This window comes from Lathyrus oleraceus, chromosome 1 (assembly GCF_024323335.1).
Source record: "Lathyrus oleraceus cultivar Zhongwan6 chromosome 1, CAAS_Psat_ZW6_1.0, whole genome shotgun sequence".
NCBI lineage: Eukaryota > Viridiplantae > Streptophyta > Magnoliopsida > Fabales > Fabaceae > Lathyrus > Lathyrus oleraceus.
In genome coordinates, this window is record NC_066579.1 from 341,650,038 (window position 1) to 341,677,260 (window position 27,223).

At 37.3% G+C, this 27,223-nt stretch overlaps 1 protein-coding gene and 1 long non-coding RNA gene across 2 annotated transcripts; one reads left to right on the forward strand and one right to left on the reverse strand.

Annotated features, from left to right (window-relative positions):
* Positions 1-1,480: 1,480 nt before the first annotated feature.
* On the forward strand, positions 1,481-3,127 carry LOC127135490 (uncharacterized). Its single transcript, XR_007808580.1, has 2 exons — positions 1,481-1,877; positions 1,967-3,127. It is a non-coding gene; the product is annotated as an uncharacterized LOC127135490 (long non-coding RNA).
* Positions 3,128-18,229: 15,102 nt separating this feature from the next.
* LOC127105802 (uncharacterized) lies at positions 18,230-20,122 on the reverse strand. Its single transcript, XM_051043009.1, has 3 exons — positions 19,482-20,122; positions 18,950-19,424; positions 18,230-18,880 (listed from the first exon to the last, which is right to left on the reverse strand). The coding sequence occupies exons 1-3, from the start codon at positions 20,120-20,122 to the stop codon at positions 18,230-18,232; spliced, it is 1,767 nt and encodes a 588-aa protein (XP_050898966.1).
* Positions 20,123-27,223: the final 7,101 nt, after the last annotated feature.

A 27,223-nucleotide genomic window follows, 5' to 3' on the forward strand; every position in this document is an offset into this window, starting at 1 on the left:
AGGCTAGGTACGACCGACAACCCAATTACTTGAATATTGTGTACAAACACGTACACCCCATTTGCATTCCAATTTGTTATGAAAATGGTTTTGAAAAAGGTACTTGACGTTGGATCAAGCATTTCAATTTATTATGAAAAGCGTGTGAAGAATGAAGGTGAGAGATAGAATTAGGTTGAGAAGAGAATGAAGAAGAGATGTGAATATTGGATCATGGAGTGGATGGAGAATATTTTATGTTGAATCAAATATTCACGTTGCAATGGGGTGGGTTTTATTCAGAAAATAACTTGGTGTTGAATCAAGTACCTTTTGTTTCTTTCGAAATGCTTTATTTATCGTTTTGTATTTTATCTTTGTTATTAACATGCATGGTGAACTAACTAGAAAGCAATAAAACTAAGCTATTACGTGATCATGGGATGGGGGGAACATTTAACCCACAATGGGGGGATGGATCCACACAATACAACATACATGGGAATGGAAGGAAATACAAATTACAAACTATTAAACTATGTACCATGCCTAAGGCATACAAGTGACATGGTACTTCAAACAATACAAAACTATTGAGTGAAAATGAAATGGTTAGGAGCATGACTAGATAGGAATGAACTTGAATCTCCAAGTCACATGTGGACACAAGACAACAAACGAGTTAGCATGAGATAAAGTCGAATGAATGAGAATGATGCAACAATATGTAAGTACATATAATGGTTATAATCGATTCAAAAGATAATAGATTAATCAATGAAAAACAATCAAAGATCTAACCTATGATCATGACAAATGAAATTAGACATACAAAGTATTCATCCCCTAAATTGAAATGAGATTTTCAATTTACAATATGATCATAAACCAACGAATCAATTAAATGGACAATTCAAGTGACTATTAATTCTAAAAGTAGAATATACCTAAACATGAATTAGGATCACAATCAATCAAACGAGAATTAACGATCCAAATTCAAGAATTGAATCTAATGGACATGATCATACAAATCAATCCCACAATAGTCCAATTGAATGCAAATTAACCTAATGAAAAAATCATGGTAAAATCGACCATGAACCATATTAATCCATACAAAATCCACAAAATGAAATAACCAAAATCTAACGACTAAAACCTAATCATGGAATTAAACTAAAGTTGAATCAAATGAAAATTAATTATGAAAAATTAAGAAATTAAAATCCACATGAAGATTAGTCTAATTTCTAAACCTAACCTAGCTCCTAATTACCAATTAATCTAATTAAGCACATGAACTATATTAATTCCTAACTAACAAAAATCAAGCAAGAAACTATCTTAGTTCTATCAAGATCAAAACAAACAATATCAAGTATTAGTCACAAAAACTAGAATTAAAATAAATTAATTAAAGATTACATGGGGATTAAGGGCTTATTAATGAGCATTAACATGGGCCAGCTTGGGGTGTATGGTGGATTGAAGGGGAGTATGAACAGAATCTGCTTCGGGCTTGAGCTATGGGAAACGTTTTGGATGAAAGGCCCAAATCCTTCCATCCGGCTCCAAGATTCGAGTTCCAACATGAATAGGTCAGCTTGAAGGAACCCACACATTCCCACTTACACACTCCGCCAAGAACCCTGTGAATCGCCACCCTACTCGCGAATAGAGGTGTAATCGCTAGAAGAATCTCATGAATTGATTTCTCCGTTTCACAAATAACCAGGAACAAAACACTTTCAACGCTTCGACCCGGGTCATAGATTTAATATCGAGTTGAGAATGGCGTCGAGGTCAAGGTCGACGTCGATGTTTTTTCGCGGAATGAACGTAATCGGAAGGAGAAACAAAAGAAAAGAGCTCACTGACCTCACTATCCGATCCGGGTAACTTTGTCCTTCAATTTTCTTCTCCGCTCGTTACGTTCTTCTTCTCCTGCACATTGCTACCCCTAACTCTTCTCTTTCATCTTTAGACGGTAGCGATTTCGAGGTGCTTCTGTATTGCGGTTCAGTCTATGAAGTAGAGGGTGAGGAAGATGCGATTCCTGGAGGTGATGAAGGTTTTTGTTGAAAGGTTGTTGGAGAGTGAAGAAGGTTCTATATGGAAGTAGGTTTTTTCTTCTTCTTCTCATTTCTGTTCGTGTTGTGTTTGAAGATTGTCGTGAAGTTCGTTGTGAAAGGTTGCGAGGTGGTTCGATTAGGGGATTTTGGTTGAGGTTGCAAGTTAGAAGATGAAAGTTGGAGGAGGTTCTTCCATGGAAGGTTTGTTGCCAGAATTTTGAGGGAGGTTGAGGTTGAAATTGTGAGGAATTTCTGTTCAGTTTTTTTTGGGTAGTGCTGCTTGCAGCGGTTGAGGGTTGAAGAGGGTGAAGGGGGTGAAGAGTTGTGGAAGTTAGGAGGAGTTTTTCTTCTTGAATATTATGCGGGTGGAATCCAGTTATGTACTCTGTTGGAGGGTTCTCATTGTTTTTGGATTTCTATTTTTTGAAGTGAAGTTCCATTACCATTGGTGCAGGATTCTGTTATATATTTTGTTAGAAGTTTTGGTTTTCAGTTATGAAAGTTATGATAGTTCATTCTGTTTGCAGGTTGTTGGATTTTGTTGAAGTTCTGTTATATCGGTTGGAAATTTGGTTAGAGCCAGTTGGAGGAAGTTAGAATTCGGTTGAGTGTTTCAGTTGGAAAATCGGTTATCCATACTGTTGGAGGTTAAAAGGTTAGTTACCGGTTCAATTGTGGTTCGCCGGTTTGAAGGGTGATTTTTGTGAGTAGGTTAAGGGATTTCTTTTTTCAAGCAATCATAGAGAGATGAAAATTGAGAAATTGAAGAGCGAGAGAATATGGGAAGTGATCAATGGATTGAGAGGGAGCAAAAAGTTCCGAACTTTCAACTTGGGTATTGAATTGGTATCCATTACTTGTATAGGGTTTTATGTATGTAGTACTAGAAGGAAAGTTAGGAGTTATCAGCATCTTCAATCTCAGTGAAACACCTTATTTTGTTACGTGGTAGCTGTTGCTGCTAAGTGGTTACTGTGTGTTTTTTTTTGTGTGCAACTTATACATGGATGACATTTGTAATGCGCCATGAATGAGATTTTTGAAATGAAATGAATGAGACTATTTTGCTCCTCTTTGTGGATCCAAAACCGTTTTCCAAGTTTGACTTATTGTTCAATATTTCAATTCCAATTTGTTCCTCAATTAAAACTAAGTAATTTGTACCATAAGTAATGAATGCACCCAACAATTTAAATGACCGAAGACTTGTATCTCGAACGACATGTATCCCTCCCAACTTGGCTTTAAAATGAACAAAGACCTCACAAAATGAGCTTTGCCATGTTATTTGAATGGAGCATGGACAATGAAATTGACATTGGATTATAACGAAAACTTGTGAATGATGCAACTTGAATCATGGATAATGCATGAATGAAAAACGAATTTGAATAACACATGACTTAAATGAATGAAATGGAACTTGAATAACACATGACTTAAATGAATGAAATGGAACTTGAATATGCATTACAATGCCCTTGGATCAAATGAATTATGCCATGCTATGAATTGAACCAAATGATTTTAGTAATGCCATTGCCCTAGACTTGGACCAATGACCACCAATCGAACAACAAATCAAGAACATGTGAAGCCTTGAATGAACCTTAATCGATGGATCAGAACCATGAATCTTCATCAAGAAAATGAACCATCCATAACAGACCATATGAATCAGATGAATCCTCATTCTTGAATGCGCACACCATAGAGGATGATGTCATAATCAGAAACCAGGGCTTCAGGGACTTGAATGATCCTGATGATACTCACGATCCAACACCTCTGAATCAAAGTCATGACCGTAGCTATGACCCCAAAATCAGGGCTTTAAGTTATGCTCCATGATGGAGACCACCAGGATGAAATGCTCACATCCTATTCAATGCCATGTGTGATAAAAAAAACCTTGAATCCATGATTGTATGCTTTTTCAAATGCAAGTGGAATGTGTTATGATACAATGAATATGTAGATGAGATAAATGATTATTAGGATATGCAAATGCTTAGGGTTAGTGACCTAGATGAACTTTGTGAAATGTAGGGTGAATTTTGGGGTATGACACTTGTATGCTTTAACATGGGAGTGTTAAGTGTTTGTTTGTTTGTTTGTGGTAGAATGGATGCGCTTAGATCACATTCTAGTAGTTAAACATTACTTGCTCATGGTAGAATGGAAGTAACACGTCATTTCTGAAAAGGTTTGAAAGATGCCCTAAGGTAGAAAATTGATTTGATTGGTTGGGTTAATTTTAGTATGGAGACAAGCATCAGACCCTTGGCTAGGTACGGTCAATAATCTGAATACTTGGGAGTTGAGAGGACAATGGTATCCTAACTACTATTTTTCATCCAAAAGAGATTTGAATTGTAAAAGAGTTTGGTAAGTTTAATCATTGGTACTTAGAGGAGGAAGTCAAGCATCGATTCCCAAAGCTAAGTACGACCGACGACCCAAGTACTTGAATGTTGTGTACAAGCACGTTTACCCCATTTTTGCATTCCAGTTTATTAATAAATTATTTTGAAAAAGGCATTTGACGTTGGATCAAGTGTTTGGAATTTATTATGAAAATTATGTGTGAATAATGGAGGTAGAGATAGAATGAGACTGAGAAGAGAATGGAGAATGGACTGGATAAGAGATACTTGATGTTGGATCAAGCACTCGCGTTGCTATGAAATGAGTTTGCTTGTGAAAAGAACTTAACGTTGGATCATGTATGCCTTTGTATTTTGAAAATGTTTGTTTTATAGTTTAGTTTTATCTTTTCAATTAGCATGCATGAGAAACTATAAAAGAAATATAAACCTAAGCTATTACACTTGCATGGGATGGGGGACATATGACCCACAATAGGGGGATGGAACCATACAAAGAAAGTTACAAACCAAGCGCCATGCCTAAAACAATCAAATGGCATGGTATCCTCAAACAATACAAGGCAAAGTGAATGGTTAAAGGTCATAATGGATTGGATCCATACTTGAAATTGAACTTGAGGTCTCAATGGTCATGTAAACACACAAACAAGTGAGGTTAGTATGAAATCAAGGAAAGTGAGAATGATGCAACAAATGTAAACATTTTTTAAAGATTTTAATCAATTCAAATGAAAATGGATTAACCGTGGATAAACAATCAAGAACTAATTATGTGATCATGGCAAATGGAATGGACGTACACAAGGCATACATCACATAAATTGTTGGAGGAGTTTTTCGTGGGAGTTAGAAGTTGTTGAAGGTCATGGTTCCGTTCAATTGAAAAATGGTCCATAGGGTTTTTGTGAGCAGGGTTCTGTTATGAATTGTTAGTTTGTGACTGAAGAAGTTATAGTTGGAAGTTAGAGGTTGCGATTTTTGTTATACCGATTATTTATCATAGTTAGGATGTGGATTTTGGAAGGTTGTAGTTAGATGGTGGTTCTGTTGTAGGTTGAGGAGGAGATTGAAAGTTTGTTATGACAATTAATAAGTTGAGTCCCTTGGTTAGCATCCCCCTGTTGGGAATTTTTTGTGTTAGTAATATTATGAGTGAAAAGTATAGGTTTTGACAGTTGGAAAAAAGGGAGTTTCGGTTAGGAGTTTGTTAGGGTGAACCTAAGTTAGTTTTTGTTGGCTAATGTAGCGGCAAATTCATGACCATCAAGCTATAGATAAGCTAGACGTCAATACAACCAGAGTCGCCACCGCGCTTTTATTGTTTCCAAGGGAAAAGGGAAAAATACGAACAAAATCCAAAAATAAGAAGTTTTCAAATCAAAACTAATAAAATACCAGAGATTACAGGTAAGGGGGTTGGTTACACAGAGGGAAGGTGTTAGCACCAAAAGTGTCCTAGGTACTCCTAGGGAGCCCTTTCTTGTGTGCATATGTGTTTTTGTACAAATGATATTTGCAAATAAAAATAATGTGGGGATGAGAAAAGAATTCATTAATTATATTTTTGTGTTTGACAAGACCTTCAGACTTGTGCCTACGTACCAACATAACAATGAGGGATCAAAACCCTGTAGTTCGTGGTAACAATTTCAAAGTGAGTGCGTTGCTTTTAACAAAATTTTAAGTTTAAAAAGGCACAAGGGCCTAAAAATGGTTTGAATGAGTGTTAGTTCTTTTTGGCTTTTGAAATTTTAAGTCAAGTATAGTTAAGTTTATTCACAAGTTTAATTAAGAAAAGGAGTTTAAAAATGCAATGGCATAAGGGCAAAGTTTCTAATTTGCAATATGGTCAAAGTTTAGAAATCAACAAACACAAGCAAAGGAGATTTAAAAAAAGGAGGGAGAGATTTTGAAATTAAAGAAGTGGGGAGGAGATGAAGAGACTAATCCTAAGCATAAATTTAAAATTTGAGAGTTTAAAAGATCTGACCAATGGGCTACAATCCAATAGATAAGAATGTCATATAGAAACCCAAATTTCCCTTGGACTTTAGAATCAAGCAACAAACAATACACATATAACAAGTTGAAGAGCAAGGCATCAAATAAATATAGCCACATCCAAGCTTAGCAACTCCATGATTTTCTTCAAAATTTCCCATGTGTCAGATGAATTCAAAGATGGCATAAGTCACAGTTTCAAAATAACAGCTTCACAATGATCATGTTGCAGATGAACTCAAATGGATCTTCAAAGTTGTATCAGATGAATGTTCTTCACAAGTACTTGGTTACATGAAAATTGGCATTGGCCAAGTCCTTTGCATAGGGAGTGTTGCCTAGATTCTAAGTCCAATAGTCTCAGGTCAAACCAACAGTCCACACAAGATGTTTTTTTAGGGTTTTTGTTCTTATTATGTATATTAAGGTCAAAAGACCATACAAACAAACAAATATATTCAAACACAAAATATCACAAAATATGGTCTAAGTGGACAAAGTAAAAATAACATAAAAGTAACAATTTAAATGGTATGAATAATGGCAAATGAATAAGGCTTAAAAATTAAAGTGCATTAATAATAAATGACTTGAAATTAAATGTTAGTTGTTAGTGAATTAGGGGGTTAGTGTTGCTTTTTCTTTTCTTTTGTTTAAGTCATTCTTTGGAGAACACTCAACCCACTTATCACAAGCATGGATCCTTGAACCAAGACATCTTCCAAAGGAAGGAAAAAAGGCCAAGTTTCCACACAATACCATGAAAGAGGGGAGACTTACAATCTCACTAACTAGAATGTTATGCCTTTTGTGTCAAAATTTAGCGTTATGTTAAGCAATCGTAATTGGACTTATGTAGAAGTCACAACTATTTGAGGTCGGGCAATAGAATTTAGGTGTTAATGCATGTTAAGGCATAGTATAATGGACTATACTCATGAAACACACCACACACAAAAAGAATATGCAAAGTGAGGGACCTAATCTCATCCATACTTATGTTGATTTTGCAATCAACCAGCCTTAGGATATAGAGATATCATAGGTCCATGACATGAATGGATAAAGAAGGGGAATGAGATGAAGAGGAAGGGGAAAATGGATCAAACACAAATTGGTCAAAGGAGGACTTTTACCAAATTAAGATCATTCATTCATTTTGGGAGATGCAATGTGCATTCCATCAATCCCCTAAATCCAATGATCTTAACCTAGCAAAGTCAAATCAACCTTGACCAAGGCCCAAAAACACAAGTCAAACTCAGAAAGTCAAATAAAATGGCTCTACACAATTAATCTGGCATTTAAACAATTAAAAATAATAAAAATATGCATTAAATTAAATTATGGTTGATCAATTTCCTAAAACCTCATCAAAACACCAAAGAAATGACCATGAGATTTATCATAGGTCAAACAAGGTCAAAGGACCTTGGAGAAAAAATTTCCGAATTTTTGGGAACTTAAAAGTATTTTTAAACAATTAAAAATATTCACAAAATCAATTAAATAATGAAAAATATTAATAATGATCCAAAAAATAATTTTAATTCAGAAAATGAAAGAGGATTTTATTTAAATTATTTTGGTGAAACTCTCATATTTTTTGGTTCAGTATTAAATTTAATATGAATTAATGAAAATAAAGGAAATAAAATGAAAATCAATTAATCAGAAAAAACGTGGACCACTTGATCTCCCTCATTAATTGAGGTGGCAGATCAAGTGGATGAAAACGCACGTTCCATGGTGCACACTAGTCAGCGCGCCACACAACTGGTAATAAAAAAGAACGCTCAAGATTAAAACGCATCAGCTTGATCATGTGGCTCAGAACTCATCCATCACATCGCCAGAGCAAACCACCGGTCATCTTCTCCGATGACCCTGGCTGGACTGGTTCTCTCATCACCATCACATAAATGAAAAGAGAGGACATGATCTTAAAGAAAAAATGGCGTAGATCACGAATATGACCTCAATTTAACCTAACACCAAGTATATTGAGAGATACATGGAGTTGAAATTCGAGGTACATGAACTGAGTTGCTTCAATTTGACCTCAAATCAACTCAATCTTCTTGCCTACATTGGTAGGACTTCAGACAACCAAGAATCCAAGAGAATTGGTGAGAATTGAGGGAGAATCGAAGAGAAGAGAAATATGGAAAAATACCTTCAATGATGTGCAAAACTTGATCTCTCTTGCCTCAATTCGTGTTTGATCTTGCTTATGGAGCTTGCAGAAGTAGATTAGGAATGGTACAAGGCTTTGGATCCTGGAGTTTTTGAATCTCCAAACAGTGAGATTCAAACTTAAATTTCAAGTGAAAATTCTCAGGTTTTCCTTTCAATGGTGAGGGTTTCAAATGTGGGAGGCAAAGCTGGCGCGCAAGGGTCCTCAAAACTGATGCAACGGACCTCTATTTATAGCAAATGCAAGTGATATTTGCACCTTTGAAAATTCTTCCAAATTTGGCAATGTGGAGTGCATGCTTGCATGAGGATGTATAGGCCCATGAAGCACCTCAATTAGGTCCAAATGCAAGTGAGATTGAGTCTGAATGTGGATTGTGATGCAAGGCAAAAGTGTATTGATGTTTGAAGAATGATTCTTGCCAACTGATACAACCATGTTCAGGCCATGCGCAGACCCCTCAAACCTTGTCAAAAATGGATGAATTTGGACTCTATGGAAAGGTTAGATCAAGAGGAACAACTCTTATGTTGAACACTTTTACATTTTGAGATTGTATCATGATTAGTTTTAAGGTGGAAGTTTGGAAATTCCAACATGTCAAAATATTTTCTAAGTGTTAAGCCATATGTTCAATTATTCCACCTTGGCTAGCTTTTTATGTGAGCTTCAAATGAGAAATGTGTCTTCATCAAAGTTGTAGCTCTTTCAAAAAAATTAAAAATGGTCACAAATTTGACCTCATTTGGATTTATTATGAATGAGGTATGCATTTTTGAAGTTGAGGAAAATCATTTGTTCAATGGTATTGGTCCAAAATGACCTATAATGTATCCTCATATCACATGCTCATAAAAGTTGAATTACCTTTTCCTCCAAACATCAAAGTTGAAGTAGACACCTTAAATTTGATTTTGCAACTTGGAAATATTTCATCTCATAAAAATTTAGCAAGTTATGGCCTTGGGAAGGTGACATTCAAATTAGGGTTTTTTACAAAATGACCTATAATCTTTCAACCTAAAAAATGACTTTCAAAGCAAACATAGCTCTAGACCTAAACATGAAAGTTGTTTGGAATGTCATTTAGAGTAACTTCTCTCTTGGAATCATTTTCATATGATGAAAATTGTAGGAGATAGGGTCTAGGGAACCCCAATTTTGATCACTTGAATTCCTCTGGTCAACCACCATGAACCACCTTGATAAATTGCAATTCGCTTGACTTTTGTGACTCATGGGAGATCATATATGCATAGGATGATAAAATTTGAGATGCCCCTTGAAATATTTGATCAATTGGTGAAGAAGCTTGTTGAAGAAGTCACACAAGACACCCAAATGAACTAGGGTTTCCAAGGCATACCAACTCCAAACTCTTGATGATTTAATGATCAAAATAACATATGAAGCTCATGGGGACTCATATATGATGTCGAAAGCCATGATGGATCATTACTTGGTTGAGCTCTTAACAATGAGGGTCTTAAACCCTATATGTGAACTTGATGGATCAAAGGTGATCAGGTGCCTTACCTACAAAAGAAATAGACAAGCGCAAGGACATATTTTTGGTATTTTGGTTAGTAAATGATAAAATAAAAAAATATGATACAATCACATGGTGCCTGGTGATCTCTCCTAAAACAAACCCAATGAGTAAGGGGTAAGGAGGATGGCAAGGTATGATCCCAATGCCAATGCATATGATGTGAATAGCATGAGGGATCTTAGGGTCAAAATTGGGGTCTTACAACTGCCCCTATTTAAGGACATTCTAATTGAGGAGGAGAAGGTTAAAATCTTCGTATCGAATCAGTAGAATGGGCTTAAATAACAACATATAGAAATAAATTTTGGTCCCTAAGAGACCTTATGATGCATATGATATGAATGTAAAAATAAATCTTTGTGGGGAAATATTGCCACAAAGGAAAAGAAATCAGAGAGACCGAAAGTCCGCAGGAGTGTTATGCATTTTCTAAGGAAAAACTCACTAGGGAGACAGAGACTCTAGGGGAATAAAGGGTTATGCGTAGGCCAGACTACGACTTAAAGACTGCTGGGGGACTAGAGGAATTCCATGAAAATGGAAAGGCTCGGCCGAGAAACAAAAGGAACGTCTGTAGGGGAACAGGTGGATCAGAATAAAGTTGAAATACCCGAACCTTGCAGGAAAAACGATTTAACTAAGGAAATACGCACTCAACTCAACTGGGGAAGGAATGAACTTCATCATAGGAGGAGAAAAAATATATTATCCACTACCTGCTAGGGATAATAAAAATCTGTCAGAGAGGACATCCGTTACCGGTTAGGGTAAACATATCAAGGATGACTCGCTGAGGGTCGCCAGAAGGTGAATTCATTACCGGTTACAAGGTAAGAATAGACTTGGTGAGGAAAAGCTGAAAATAGGATTTACAACTACCAGTTACTAGGCAGAAGACCAAAGGAGAGAATATCCGTCACGGGTTAAAGTGAACATATCAAGGATAAACTCAAAGGAAAGAAAATTCGTCATCGTTTAAGATGAACATATCAAGGATAGACTTACCTGGGGATGTTAAGGAAGATACCCGTCATCGATTAGGATGAAGATATCAAGGATAAACCACCTGAACAACAAGAATATGAATTATATCTATCAGATACTGGATAGAATACCATCAAAGAGAATATCCGTCACCGGTTAGGATGAACATATCAAGGATAGACTCCGAGGGGAGAAAAAGTAGGATTTACAACTACCAGTTACTGGGTAGAAAACCATAAAGAGGAGAAAACCTGTCATCGGTTAGGATGAACATATCAAGGATTAACTCTCTGGGAAACAAAATAGGGATTACAACTACCCTTTTACTGGGTAGAATACCAAAGAGAGAGAATATCCGTCACTGGTTAAAGTGAACATATCAAGGATAAACTCAAAGCAGGGGAAGAATATATCCATCACCGGTTAGGATGAACATATCAAGGATATACTTCCTGGGGAAACGTGGAAAAAATTCGTCGGGGATAAAAGGAGTTACTTTTGCCGGGTATTGGGCAAGAAGCAACAAAATGCCAACTAAGAAGGATACTACCAGTTACTGAGTAATAAACTCTTAGGGGACCAAAAGCATCTATCTAGGAAAGATCTAGAAAGAAACGGTCAATCAAGACTCAACCCAATGAGAATGTAGCTCAATGGGAGTGGTTTCATCCAAATACTCAACTGGGGAGGAAACTGAAATAATAATCATCCACGAGGAAATAACTTAGTGCGGAAGAGACAAAGGTTAAAGTCTTTCTGCTTAGGGGACCGACACTCTACAATTGAAGGAGGACAAACACACCAAATTTGTACGGGGATAAAGTACCACCATAACGGAGAATAAGAATTACAAGAATGAATTAACAAGTGCAAAAATGAAGTTATATGAATGCATATATGTGTATGTATATGTGATTATGCTGACAAAACGATCTCAAAGGATACAAAGATGTCGCAGACTTAAATCATCGGTATAATTCTCAGCCAATCCACACGAGATGGAAACGACTGTTGGAGAACAGAGAGATCAACTTCCCAAAGGCTCAACCCTAGCTGGAGAAGGAGGAGATCTGCTGAGGAAAGTGTTACCAATTTTGCAGGGAATTTTAGGCCAACACTACATCCAATGGGAGACAACCCTACAGGAGATAAACACAAATAGCTGCTCGGAAACCAGGAGGAAACTCTGACTGGGAGCGGATCTGGTTGCGACTAGTGGGGAAACCAAAGTCCTTCCGGAACCATGTGAACTGCTACATTCCGTTGGAGAACAAATATAAACTCGGCTGGGGAATAAACACCAACTCAGCTGAGGACAACGGAGAATTAACCGCCTGGAGAAATCAACAAACATCGGGTGCTGAACACTGCTGCCGGGGATGAAAGATAAATTGCGCCTACTTCTTGGGGAGAACCAATAATGCTCCACACTTAGGGCTTACTGCTTTCGGACCACTGTTGATATTCCCTTTTGAAATCGATTTCTTAAAATTAATGCTTTTATATGTTTTAAGAAAATATGATTTTGATTAAAATTTTAATTTTCAAAATGATCATAATAAAATTTAAAACTATTTGGCTGAATTAAATAAGAGTAGAAACAATTGGATAAAAGCTCAACTTTATTTAATAGAATGGTAGTCTGTAAATAACAAGACTCCATAGATCTTTACAAAGTTGAAAATGGTAATTTACATGGAAAAGGGTTACATGGAATCCAATGATCACTAGTCCTTCTACCAACTCCTGATATCCACTATGCTCTTGATCGCTACTAGGGATGATAAATCAAAACTGACCGTTATGCTCAAGAACGCCTTCAAATCTGAAGATCAGCAGGATGCAGTTACTTGCCATAATCCCTAATTTATTGCATAAATTTACCCATGGTGGGGTACTCAGTTTATCGGGATAATCCTTTCTGTTTTATGTCTCTAATTTTTGCCTGGATCGCCCTTTCGGGTTTCAATCCACCGAGACGCTCATTTTTGCCTAAGTCGTCCTTTCGGGTTTTCAACTTAGCGAGCTGTTCTTTTCTTTTTAAGCGAAGTATTTCTTGACTACATCGGCATTCAAAGGACGAGTGAACTCTTCACCATCCATAGTTGTAAGTATCAAAGCGCCGCCTGAAAAGGCTCTCTTAACAACATATGTGCCTTCATAATTAGGAGTCTATTTGCTCCTAGAATCTGGTTTGAAAGATAAGATTTTCTTGAGCACAAGGTCACCTTCTCTGAAAACACGAGGCATGACCTTCTTGTCAAAAGCTTTCTTCATTCTCTGCTGATACAACTGATCATGACACATGGCAGTTAATCTCTTCTCTTTAATCAAATTCAACTGATAATACCTGGTCTGACACCATTCAGCCTCAGTCAACTTGGATTCCATCAGCACACACAATGATGGGATCTCTACCTCTACCGGGAGCACAACTTCCATGCCATATACAAGATAGAAAGGGGTTGCCCCTATTGAAGTGCGGATGGATGTACGGTATCCATGCAAAGCAAATGGGAGAATCTCATGCCAATCTTTGTAGGTCACAACCATCTTTTGGATGATCTTCTTGATGTTCTTATTTGCAGCTTCAACATCCCCATTCATCTTAGATCTGTAGGGAGAAGAATTATGATGTGCAATCTTGAAGTCCTTGCGAAGAGCTTATACCATATTGTTATTCAAGTTCGATCCAGTATCAGTAATGATATTACTTGGCACACCATAACGACATATAATCTGGTTCATGATAAACCTCACAAGAACTTGCTTAGTTACATTTGCATACGATGTCGCTTTAACCCACTTTGTGAAGTAATCAATAGCCACCAAAATGAAACGATGTCCATTCGACGCTTTAGGCTCAATCATATTAATTCCCCACATGGAGAAGGGCCATGGGGAGGAAATGACGTTCAACAGTGTCGGAGGAACATGAATCTTATCTGCATATATTTGACACTTGTGGCATTTCTTCACAAACTTGCAACAGTCAGATTCCATTGTCAGCCAATAGTAACCTGCTCGCAACATCTTCTTCGCCATTGCATGCCCATTGGAATGAGTACCAAAGGAACCTTCATGGACTTCAGTCATCAACAGGTATGCTTCGTGTCTATCCACGCATCTGAGCAGAACCATATTGAAGTTTCTCTTATATAACACATCACCATTTAGGTAGAAATTTCCGGCTAATCTTCTCAAATTCCCCCACACTTGAACTTTTGCACTCCGAGCAAAATTATAATTTCAAAACAAAAGGAAATAAAACAGAGCAGGCACTTCCAAAAGTTTTCAAGATACAAGCTACAAGCAAAATTCTAAGTCTAAGCTTCAAGAATATGGTGTTAGTAAGCAACTTTTTATGACATTTAATGTAGATAGGAAAACATATTACCAAAGAGTACATCAACAGCAGTAAGATCCTTACAGGATATAATTCACTCAACTCTCAAGTGTTTAGATTAACTGTTTACACTCAAAGCACAACATGAAAGTTAGTACTACCATAAGCTTGAAAAGACTCTAACATCCATAATTGAAATATATGCGCACAAAGATCAAAAGGACTTTTATTTGGTTGTAACGTGGCCAAGGTAAGGGTGAGATAAATCCTTAGGGACTAGGCTAAAATTCAAAGAGATAAAAGAGACTTGAAAGAAGCTGCAGGAGTTGAATTTACAAAATATTTCATTCACTCGAACAACTCTATAGCAATTGTTTTCTCTTTCTCCTTTCTCTTTTTATTCTTTTTTTTCCAGAAGGAGTATGTATTGACATCCTTCTATTTTTTTCATTTTTTTTCTTTTCTATTTTCTTTTTCTATTTTTCTTTTCTTTTTCTTCCAACTTCTGAAATATTACAAACATAATTATTCAACCCCACATAACTCCAAACAAGACTCTTTCAACCCTTTGAATAAGGTGATAACATTGTTTTTCACTTCTCGGCTTGTAATGAGTTTTAAACAAAATAAAAAGATAATAGGCTCAAGGGGGTTTTAAACAAGGGATGAAATTATTTTAGGGTTGGCTTTTTGGCTAACTGGCTAAAAAGACAAAAAAAAAAAAACAAAATTGCATTTATCATATTAGTGTGCACAAGTAAACAACAACATGAACAAGAGTCAATTCAAGTTCTAGAGACAAACAGACATGAGTGAATCACACAAGAAAGAAAGAGATGGATTTTTGCATGTTATCCATATAAGGCTCAAAGCTCACCAGGGTTAATGATCTACTGCTAAAGATATAAAATTTAGAGTTTAGTCCTACCTACCATACTAAAAATGCACAACAAAATTTTCACATCACACCACAAGACTTTAGTCAAGAGACTTAAGAAAAATACTCATAATTATAAATCAAAAACCAAAGGAAAAAGCATGCAATTTATTTATTTATTTTAAATTTTAACCAAAAACAGAGACAAACTGAAAACAAAACAAAGAAAACAAAACAAATAAATGATTCCCTCCCCCGCACTTAAAACACACATTGTCCTCAATGAAAAAGCATAAATATAAAATAAGAGTGAGAGAAAGGAAAGAACACACCCGAGGAGTCAAGGCGGATAAATGATTGCATAAGTAGCCTTTCTCAAAGAGAGCTCTTCTACAGTCTCTTCTTCCAAAGTCGGGTTCTCATGGAGTAACTTTGGGTAGTGTTCATTGAACTTAAAATTTTGATTAGTGTCTTCGCCTTTTATTCTAGGATCAAAGAAGAATCTTCGATAAGTAAAAGTGTTGAATTGGCACGTGAAAGTGATCTCCTTTTTCACAACATCAAGAATCAAAGGATTATGGGGTTGCCTCACTACTTTTATTTCATCTTTATGTGAGATCCTATGCATATATATGGATGGGCTAATATCACGAGTGTCAGCCAAGGTCCATCCAATTCCCTTCTTATATTTCTGCTTAAGTTGAAGCTTTGATGAATAATATGAATCCTTGGGAAGTGGTTTAGGCTCTATAGAATGTGGTTGTTCAATGGATGATATGTTTGGGGTAGCCGAAATGTCAAGATTTTCAGCTACATAAACAACTTCGTTTACACTGTCACCCTGCAAGGCAACATCAATCTCAGCACAAACAGCATAAAGGTTAGTGTTAGTACAATCGTCACATGAGTAAATATCATCAAAACTAGATAAAGTTGGAAAACCAGCTGAAAACAAATCAGAATAAGCTGCATCAACAACTTCAGAAAGCAACTCTATTTGAAAAATAGAATGCTCTTCCAAGGGATATTTCATAGCATCAAAAATATAGAATTTCGCAACGATGTCACCAAATAACATGGACATGGTTCCATCGTCAACATCAACTTTTGTTTTAACTGTTTTCATGAACGGTCTACCCAAAATGATTGGTGATCTGCTTGAATTTGTTTCTCCATACATGTCTAGAATGTAAAAGTCTATAGGAAAAATCAAGTCATTAACTTGAACAAGCACATCTTCCACTATTCCGGCGGGATGAGCATTGCTTATTTTCGCCAGTTGAATGATTAAACTTGTATGCTGCAAAGGACCAAGGTCAAGATTGAAATTCTGGTATCAGATATGAGATGTTGAAGGTAATGTCACGACACTAATATCTAAATAACAAGTAAAATATGAACAGAATAAAAACCAGGAAACAATTGAAAAACGACACAAGCAATTGTTAACCCAGTTCGGTGCAAACACACCTACGTTTGGGGGCTACCAAGCCAGGAAGGAAATCCACTAAACAGAATTAGTTCAAAGACTCTCAACAAACAACTTCAAGTTACAGTCTTTTCACCTAATCTCTACCTGTGTGATTTCTATCTGAGAACTCTTAGACATGAGACCCTACTCACTCCCCCTCAATCACAGCAGTGACACTAGAACAAATACCAAAAAGAAAGAAGACACAATTCAAGGACACACACTTGATCTTGCTTAAAAGCTTCAATCAAGTAAACAAATACACTCGTACTTCAAAGCTTAGAATGGACAAATTACAACTGAAAAACTCAGCCTAATTCACACATCAACAAGATGGATGAATGGCTCACAATTCACAAACGCACACAAGACTAAAACCCTAATACTCACTCACTTCACCGTTTGTCTTTTCTATCTATAAAACAAGGTTTACATAGTCTTTAAATAGAAGTTTTCTAAATGGGCCTGGGCAGTATGAAACCCTAATTCTATTTATTGCATATTCCCTAAGAAATAGCAGCGAATCATTCCTTTTCAGGAAACAAAATATTCTAGATTTAAATAGAATTACTCCTTGAATAATGCATGCAATCTCCACATAAGCACACAAAGACTTGCATGAATAGCGCAACAACAAAATACATAACATTCAGACTGAATGTTCTATATGCACATGTCGTAACATCGGGTCTGACATCTTGATTAAATCCTGCATAACCATATCAAACAACCTGCAGAAAGCTGATATCACATGTCAAGACTACAAGCGTGACATGTTGTGATAACACTAAATTTTACCAAAATTGATGCCAATTCATAGAACCAACAAACTCCCCCTTTGGCAAATTTTGGCTAAAACAAACAACAGATCACACGTTCACACGAAATCAATCAGAGCATCAGTTCAGCAGCAGAAGAAAACATACACACATCACTAGCAAAAATAACAACTAGTAAACACACAAGACACACAAGTGCTTGTACTCTCCCTCAAGTCCATGCAACTTCCCAAAACACAACAGCTCCCCCTTAAGCCAGTCTACAACAAGCAACAACCACAGAGAATTCTCCCCCTGTACCAAACAAATAAACACCAAAATTCTCCCCCTGTACCAGACAAGCAGAGCAACAACGCTACAACTACAACTACTTCTCCCCCTTTTTAGCCAAAAGAGACCAAAGAGACAAAATAAATGTCTATCTAGTCATTAATAGAAATACTAGAAGTTAAAGAGTAACATCACCAAGTACATACATAGCTGTAAGAATTCTGAGAAACATACAAAAAAAACACACAAAGAAATCCACCAAAAAACTAAGAAAACCATCAAAACAAGAGGGACCAAAGCCAACAGAGCTACTCATTAGAGCTTGAGTTTGCAGTCTCTTCAGCAGCACAAGAAGCAGAATTGCCACTCACATCATCATTGTTAGCAGACCTCTCACTAGAGGTGTGGGCTTCAGCTTCTTCTTCATGGGTGACATTAACATGTTCAACATTTTCACCCTCAGCCTGCTCCAAGCTTTTAATCAAGGTTTCCAAAGATTGTTTTCTAGCTGTGGCTACCCTAATCCCTTCACCTAGATCTTTGCATGTCTCCTTAAGCTCAACAATTGCTCCAACTTTTGAGACTGTCCTCCTCATGGAAGATGCCATGACAATATCCTCGACATGATTGCCTTCAAAGAGTTTGTAGTGCATAGACAGAGCTGGTTTTCTCCTACTAGGTAAATCATTTGAGCACAGAATACCAGGATGTTGGTTCAAGATAATTCCATAGATCATAGAGGGAAAAGCAATTGGCAGTTTAACTGCATCAGTAGTTGCATGCTTGATGATTTGATCAAACATATATCTACCATAGTCAAATTTCACTTTTGTCCCAACAGCAAAAATAAACCTCCCAAGAGTATTAGCAATGGTGGAGATATGGTTGGCAGAGACCCAGTTAGCAGCTCCTATTTTATGCAGGATAGCATACTTGATAGCCAACTTCCCAACAGGAAGCTGCTTTTTAAAAGGCAAAACTTTCACCTGCTTAGTTGTAATCTCCCTACATACCTAATTGTCTGTAACCTCTAATTCTCCTGCACCCTCATTATTTATGCCTAGAAAATTATTAATAACAGTAGGAGAGAATGTTATACACTTACCCCTCACATACACCTTGCAGAACTCCTTGCTGTTCTTATCAAAAATATCCTCAGGAATATTAACAATAAATTCCTTGACTAAACCTTCATAGCATTGAGAGAACCCAACAACAGTCTTCAAAAGCCCATCAGCTTGTATCAGGTCCATGACCTCCTTGACATCAGCAACATCTTTTCCCAATTCCCTTTCCACAACTACCCTTCTCTGAATCACAAATTTCCACTTAGCAGCTCCATCCTCAAGATGGAAGGAGATGTTATCCAAATGAACAACAAGTACTTTAACAAGAGACTTCCTAACAGTAGTTTTCTGTACAGGCGAGATGTCAGGGACATCTTCCTCAACATCCTCTTCAGGCTCAGAATCATCTCTGATCTTCCTCTTCTTAATTTCAACCCTGCTTCATGGTTTGGAGGGACCAATGACAACAATCTTCTTAGCTTCTCTAGCTGACATAAGTTCATCCATATATTTTCCTTTGCGAGTCTTCATGCGTTTAACCACACTTGGCTTTATGTAATGTATCAAGCTTTCCTCTTGATCATCAGAGCTACTATCCTCTAGATCAATCACAACATTTGCAGCATCATACTTCTTAGAGTGGGAAGCATTAGCCGTGTTAGAGGCCACAAATTTCCCTTTGTCAGACACGGTTTGCCCTAGAGAGCGCAACCCTTCAACAGCCAAGGCCTTTTCAGAACTGGAGGAATCATCACCCTTGCCACTAGGTTGTTCAACCTTAGGAGGGGGATATATTTGAGCAAGGGGAGTAGAAACCCCCTTAACAGAGTGGCCTTCATTACGAATTCTAGTAACTAGGTATCTTATAACACGATCAGTATAATGTGTTCCTTCCTTATACTTAGTGACAGGAGTTGAACCAGACGGAATACTAGAGGGATTACCTTGATTGGAACAAGCAGAAGCAGAGGCATCAATGGAGATGGGTTGGTTCAAATCAATGTCCGCGGAGGGAATAACAGAGAGAGAAGAAACATCTAGAATCTCATCATCAGGGACGTCCATGGGAGGAACACTAAACTTTGGAGTAGACTTAGTATTTTTAGAAGCAGATGTATCTTGATATTGTGACATTTTGGAGTTTTTCTGGAAAAAGTAAGGTTGCCCTAACAGAGGTTTATGGAGACGGAAAAGGAAGATGGAATAGTTGGAGTAGATAATGGGGTTATGGGGGTAGCGTGTGAAGATGGAATAGATGGTATTTCCAATACAAGGTAATGATTTACCATAATGGGGGCACTTTATTTTAGGAAAATAGACTGTAATTTGAGTACTTTTTCCACTCCATATTAATTGCTACAATTTTTCATAAATGCAAATCCCTAATCTCCCTCTCAGGAATTCAAATTGATTTTCATCCAAGGCCTTTGTAAAAATATCAGCTAACTGCATCTCAATAGCAACATGCTCTAAGGCTACAATCTTATCCTCCACAAGTTCTCTAATAAAATGGTGACAGATATCAATATGTTTGGTCCTGATGTGCTGAATAGGGTTCTTTGAGATGTTTATAGCACTCAGGTTGTCGCAGTACAATGTCATGACATCTTGTGTGACATTGTATTCAGTCAGCATTTGTTTCATCCACACCAGTTGAGAACAACTACTTCCAGCTGCTATGTATTCAACTTCAGCAGTAGACAGAGAATCACAGTTTTGCTTCTTACTAAACCATGATATTAGATTGTTCCCCAAGAAGAAACATCCTCCTGATGTGCTTTTCCTATCATCAGCACTTCCAACCCAATCAACATCACAATAGCCAGACAACACAGAATCAGATCCATGAGTGTAATAGCATCCCATAGTCACAAGTGCCGTTGACATATTTCAGGATCCTTTTCACTTGGTTTATATGGCTCACCTTTGGTTCAGCTTGATATCTAGCACATACACTTATAACAAAAGCAATCTCAGGTCTGCTTACTGTAAGATATAACAGACTCCCTATCATGCTTCTGTAGAGACTTTGATCCATACTGACACCATTTTCATCTTTAGACAACTTTAGATAAGTAGGAGCAGGTGTCCGCTTGTGGCTTGAATTCTCCATGCCAAACTTCTTAACTATATTCTTGGCATATTTACTTTGAGATAGAAAGATAGAATCTTCCATCTGCTTGACTTGCAGGCCAAGAAAATAAGTTAGTTCTCCAACAAGACTCATCTCGAATTCAGATTGCATTTGTTCAACAAAATGTTGAACCATCTTACTTGACATCCCACCAAACACAATATCATCCATATAGATCTGAGCAATCATGAGCTTTCCTCCTTCATCCTTGACAAATAAAGTCTTATCAATGCCTCCCTTTCTGTATCCATTGTCAATGAGAAACATTGTGAGTCTCTCATACCAAGCTCTAGGAGCTTGTTTCAACCCATAATGAGAAACACATGCTTTGGAAGATTTGGATTTGTGAATCCCTTTGGTTGTTCAACATATACTTCCTCATTCAAGTAGCCATTTAAGAAGGCACTTTTCACATCCATTTGGAACAGTTTAAACTTTAGAATACATGCCACTCCTAGCAATAATCTAATGGACTCCAGGCGAGCTATAGGTGCAAATGTTTCATCAAAGTCAACTCCTTCAACTTGAGTGTATCCTTGAGCTACTAACCTTGCTTTATTCCTAGTAACCACACCTTTTTCATCAGATTTATTCTTGTATACCCACTTTGTTCCAATAACATTTATTCCTTCAGGTCTTGGAACCAAATCCCATACTTCATTTATCTTGAATTGGCCTAACTCTTCCTGCATGGCATTGATCCAGAACTCATCAGTTAAAGCTTCTTTAACATTCTTAGGCTCAATCTTTGACACAAAACAGGCATGTGAGATCCCTTCCCTTGATCTAGGGGTAACTCCTTTATTTAGATCTCCTATGATGAGATCTTTAGGATGATCCTTCTGAATTCTGATAGAGGGTCCCTTGTTTACTTGATCAGCTTCAAGTTCAGCCTGGATGGACTCACTCTCACTGCTTTTATCAGAGGGTTCAACTGGGGCATCATTCAGAAATGTTTCAACATCGTCTGTGACATTAGTCTCTTGATCATCAATAATAACATTGATAGATTCCATCATAACTTTAGTTCTGGAATTAAAGACTCTAAAGTCTCTACTATTTGTTGAGTAGCCCAGAAATATTCCTTCATCACTCTTGGGGTCCATTTTCCTTCTTTGTTCACGATCATCCATGATATAGCATTTACTACCAAACACATGGAAGTATTTGACAGTAGGTCTTCTTCCCTTCCAGACTTCATATAAAGTGGTTGAGGTCCCTTTTCTCAAGGTTACTCTGTTGTGAACATAACAAGCAGTGTTCATAGCTTCAGCCCAAAAGTGGTAAGGCAACTTCATAGCATGAATCATAACTCTAGCAGATTCTTGGAGAGTTCTATTTTTCCTTTCCACCACACCATTTTGCTGAGGGGTAATGGGAAAAGAGAACTCATGTCCAATCCCTTCAGATGAACAGAAATCAACAAATTTATTGTTTTCAAATTCTTTCCCATGGTCACTTATGATTCTGATAACACGACTCTCTTTCTCTGTGAAGTCTTTGGCAAAGGTCTTTGAACACATCAAACACATCAGATTTTCCCCTTATAAAATTCACCCAGGTATATCTGGAGAAGTCATCCACCACAACATAAGCATACCTTTTTCCACCAAGACTTTCCACCTGCATAGGCCCCATCAAGTCCATGTGGAGAAGTTCCAGCACTTTAGATGTGGTGTCATGTTTGATCTTCTGATGTGACATCTTTGTCTGCTTTCCAATCTGACATTCACAACATACTCTTCCTTCTTCAATCTTTAATTTTGGGATTCCTCTGACAGCTTTAACAAATATGATCCTCTTCATCCCTTTAAGATGCAAATGACCCAGTTTTTGATGCCATAGTTTCACTTCTTCTTTAGCTAGAGCACATATTGATGAATAGCTAGTTTCTTGAGGAATCCACATGTAGCAGTTGTCCTTAGATCTGACTCCTCTCATGATCACTTCATTTTTGGCATTAGTAACCAAGCATTCAGTTTTTGTGAAGTTCACATTGAGACCTTGATCATATAGTTGAATGATGTTGATCAGGTTTGCAGTCAATCCTTTAACCAGCAACACATTATCAAGGTTAGGAACTCTAGAGCAGTTTAGCTTTCCAATCCCCTTGATTTCACCCTTTGCTCCATCACCAAAAGTTACATAGCTGGTGACATGAGATTGGAGGTCAACCAACAGATTTTTGCTTCCAGTCATGTGTCTGGAGCATCCATTGTCAAAGTACCAATCTTCTTTGGCTGAGACTCTGAAGGAAGTGTGAGCTATCAAGTTAGTAGAACCAACCCTAAGAACCCATTGTTTTCTATTAGAAGAGATGTGTTGTTTGGGTCTAGGTTGATGAGTTGGACTGGGATAACCATACAACCTAAAGCAGAATGGTTTTATGTGACCAAATTTCCCACAGTAGTGACATCTCCATCTTTGATATTTTCCTTTTGAGTGCTTATGTTGTCTTCCCTTATGATGTTGAGACACCTGATATGACATATTTGGTTTGCTATCAGAGGGACTACAATCAGGAGAAAATTCATTGAACCCAAGGCCAGTCATGTCTCCTGCCATCTTTCCAGCCTGAAGGATTTTGTCTAAGGTGTCAGATCCACTATTTAGCATTCTGACAGACTTAGTCATCTCATCCAGTTTGGAATTCAGGAACAAGGCTTCAATCTTCAAATTAGAAATGGTTTCTAAGTGTTCTGTCTTCTCAGCCTCTAGTTGGGTTATCAGTTTTTTCTGATTCTCCACTTGACGACACACTTCTTCACTTCTGAGACACGACTTCCTGTAATAAGTAGCTAATTCATCAAAGCTTAATTCATCATCACTGGTATCTTCATCAGGATCACATCTCCCAGTCAAGGCAATCACAAGATTGGCAGATTCTCCTTCTGTTTCACTTTCAGAGTCATCACCAGACCAAGTAGCAACAAGACTTTTCTTCTGTTTCTTAAGATATGTCCCACATTCAGCTCTAATGTGACCATACCCTTCACATTTATGGCACTGAATTCCTTTGCCCTATTTGGATTTTTCTTCAGATCTTGTTCTTCTTCCAGCATCATTGGACCTACTGATGTCAAATGAGTTATTCTTGACATTAGACTTTGACCTCACATCCATCCTCTTTAGGATTTTGTTAAATTGTCTTCCAAGTAACACTAAGTCATTTGACATACCTTCATCAGTATCCTGACTAGTTTCTTCCTTTTTATCTTCAGTGTTGGACACAAAGGCTATGCTTTTGACTTTCTTTTCAGATCCATCACTCATTCCCAACTCGAATGTTTAGAGGGATCCAATTAGCTCATCCACTCTAAATCTTGTAGATATCTTGAGATTCTTCTATGGCTGTCACTTTCATGGAAAATCTTTTGGGAAGTGACCTGAGAATTTTCCTCACAAGCTTTTCATTTGACATCTTCTTACCCAGAGCACCTGAGGAATTAGCAATCTCAAGAATATTCATATGGAAATCATGAATACTCTCATCTTCTTTCATCCTCAAATTTTCAAACTTGGTAGTAAGCAGTTGCAATCTAGACATCTTCACTCTAGAGGTACCTTCATGAGTGGTTTTGAGAATATCCCAAGCATCTTTATCCACCTCAAAATTGTTCACCAGTCTGAAGACGTTCTTATCAATCCCATTGAATATAGCATTAAATACTTTAGAGTTTCCAAGAGCTAGTTCATCCTCCTCCTTGGTCCATTCTTCCTTAGGCTTCTTATCAGTTGTAACTTCTCCATCCTAAGTAATGAAAGGATGTTCCCAGCCTGTTAGAACAGCTTTCCAAGTCTTATTGTCCAAAGATTTCAAGAAGGCTACCATCCGAGGTTTCCAGTAATCATAGTTAGATCCATCCAGAATTGGTGGTCTGTTTACAGATCCTTCGTCTCTGTCCATAGTACCAGAAAGTAACGTCCCAAGATCTCACCCAGAACCAGAGCAGGATGCCTGCTCTGATACCAATTGAAATTCTGGTATCAGATATGAGATGTCGAATGTAATGTCACGACACTAATATCTGAACAACAAGTGAAATATGAACAAAATAAAAACCAGGAAATAATTGAAAAATGACACTAGCAATTGTTAACCCAGTTCGGTGCAAACACACCTACGTCTGGGGGCTACCAAGCCAGGAAGGAAATCCACTAAACAAAACTAGTTCAAGGACTCTCATCAAACAACTTCAAGTTACAGTCTTTTCACCTAATCTCTACCCGTGTGATTTCTATCTAAGAACTCTTAGACATGAGACCCTACTCACTCCCCCTCAATCACAGCAGTGATACTAGAACAAATACCAAAAAGAAAGAAGACACACATCAAGGACACGCACTTGATCTTGCTTAAAAGCTTCAATCAAGTAAACAAATACACTCGTACTTCAAAGCTTAGAGTGGACAAATTACAACTCAAAAACTCAGTCCAATTCACACATCAACAAGATGGATGAATGACTCACAATTCACAAACGCACACAAGACTAAAACCCTAATACTCACTCACTTCACCGTTCGTCTTTTCTATCTATAAAACAGGGTTTACATAGTCTTTAAATAGAAGCTTACTAAATGGGCTTGGGCAGCATTAAACCCTAATTCTATTTATTACGTATACCCTAAGAAATAGCAGTGAATCATTCCTTTTCGAGAAACAAAATATTCTGGCTTTAAATAGAATTACTCCTTGAATAATGCATGCAATCTCCACATAAGCACAGAAAGACTTGCATGAAAAGTGAAATAACAAAATACATAACATTCAGATTGAATGTTCTGTATGGACATGTCGTAACATCGGGTCTAACATCTTGAATAAATCTTGCACAACCATATCAAACAACATACAGAAAGCTGATATCACATGTCAAGACTACAAGCGTGACGTCTTGTGATAACACTAAGTTTTACCAAAATTGATGCCAATTCAGAGAACCAACAAAGATTATTATACACAGAAGTAGGCATAACATTAATGCTTGCTCCTAAATCAAGCATGCAATTTTCGAATTTACTATCCCCAATGGTACAAGGAATAACAAAAGTTCCTGGATCCTTGCACTTTTGTGGCATGTCTTGAGTGAGGGCTGAACTAGTAAGTGAAGTGTTAGGCTGAATAAGGGCTGAAACATTTCGCCCCAAATTCACTATCTCATTTCTGGTAAGCCTCCTCTTGTGTGTACACAAATCCTTTAGAAATTTTGCATATTTCGGGACCTGCTTAATCACATCAAGTAGTGGAATTTTCACTGCCACCTTTCTGAATACATCCAAAATCTCTCTCTCTCTCTCTCTCTCTCTCTCTCTCTTTGTCTTCCTCGTCAATTTTTTTTTTCATAACTCTTTGTGGGAAAGGGATTGGTGGTACATACTCTTTTTCAGCCTCAATAACAACAGAAAGTTCAGATGTTGCACGAACAATTTTTTTATTTTTTTCTGGGGCTGGTTCTGCAACTTTTTCGGATCTCAAGGAAATTGCACTCACATTGAGGACTTTTGGATTCACTACTGTTTGGGCAGGTAATTGGTTCGATCCTGGAGCTTGTAGCATGGCATTCATTGAAGTGGCAAGCTATCCAATTTGTGTTTGCAAAGTCTGAATACTAGAATTTGTTCGTTGTTGAAAATGAAGATTATTTACAGTCATTTGCTTGACAAGTTCCTCTAGTGAAGGTTTAGAAGGTGAAAAGGTGGTTACTTGTGGAGGGTTATATGGTGGTGGTGGTGGTGGAATGGGTAGAATCAATTGTTTCACTAAAGAGGTAAGTTCATCAATCCTGGTTTCTAGAGCTTTGTTGGAAGAAGAAACCTGAATCTCATTCACACCTTTTGCTTGGACCATAAAATTATCCCTTGTTGTGAACTGTTAGGAGTTAAGTGACATCTTCTTAATCAAGGATTTGGAAGCAGCTGGAGTCTTATCAACAAGTGATCCACCACTAGTAGCATCTAAAATGTTTCTTTCCATTGGTAGCAATCCCTCATAAAAGTATTGTATTAGCAATTGTTCAAAAATCTGGTGGTGAGGACAACTCGACACTAACTGCTTGAATCTCTCCCAATATTCAGTCAATGATTCCATGTCAACCTGT

Coding starts and splice junctions, on each gene's coding strand:
- LOC127105802 (XM_051043009.1), bottom strand. CDS start 20,122: ATGTCACAATATCAAGATACATCTGCTTCTAAAAATACTAAGTCTACT. Junction 19,425..19,481: donor AAATATATGGATGAACTTAT/GTCAGCTAGAGA, acceptor ACCATGAAGCAG/GGTTGAAATTAAGAAGAGGA. Junction 18,881..18,949: donor AGGGTGCAGGAGAATTAGAG/GTTACAGACAAT, acceptor TTTAAAAAGCAG/CTTCCTGTTGGGAAGTTGGC.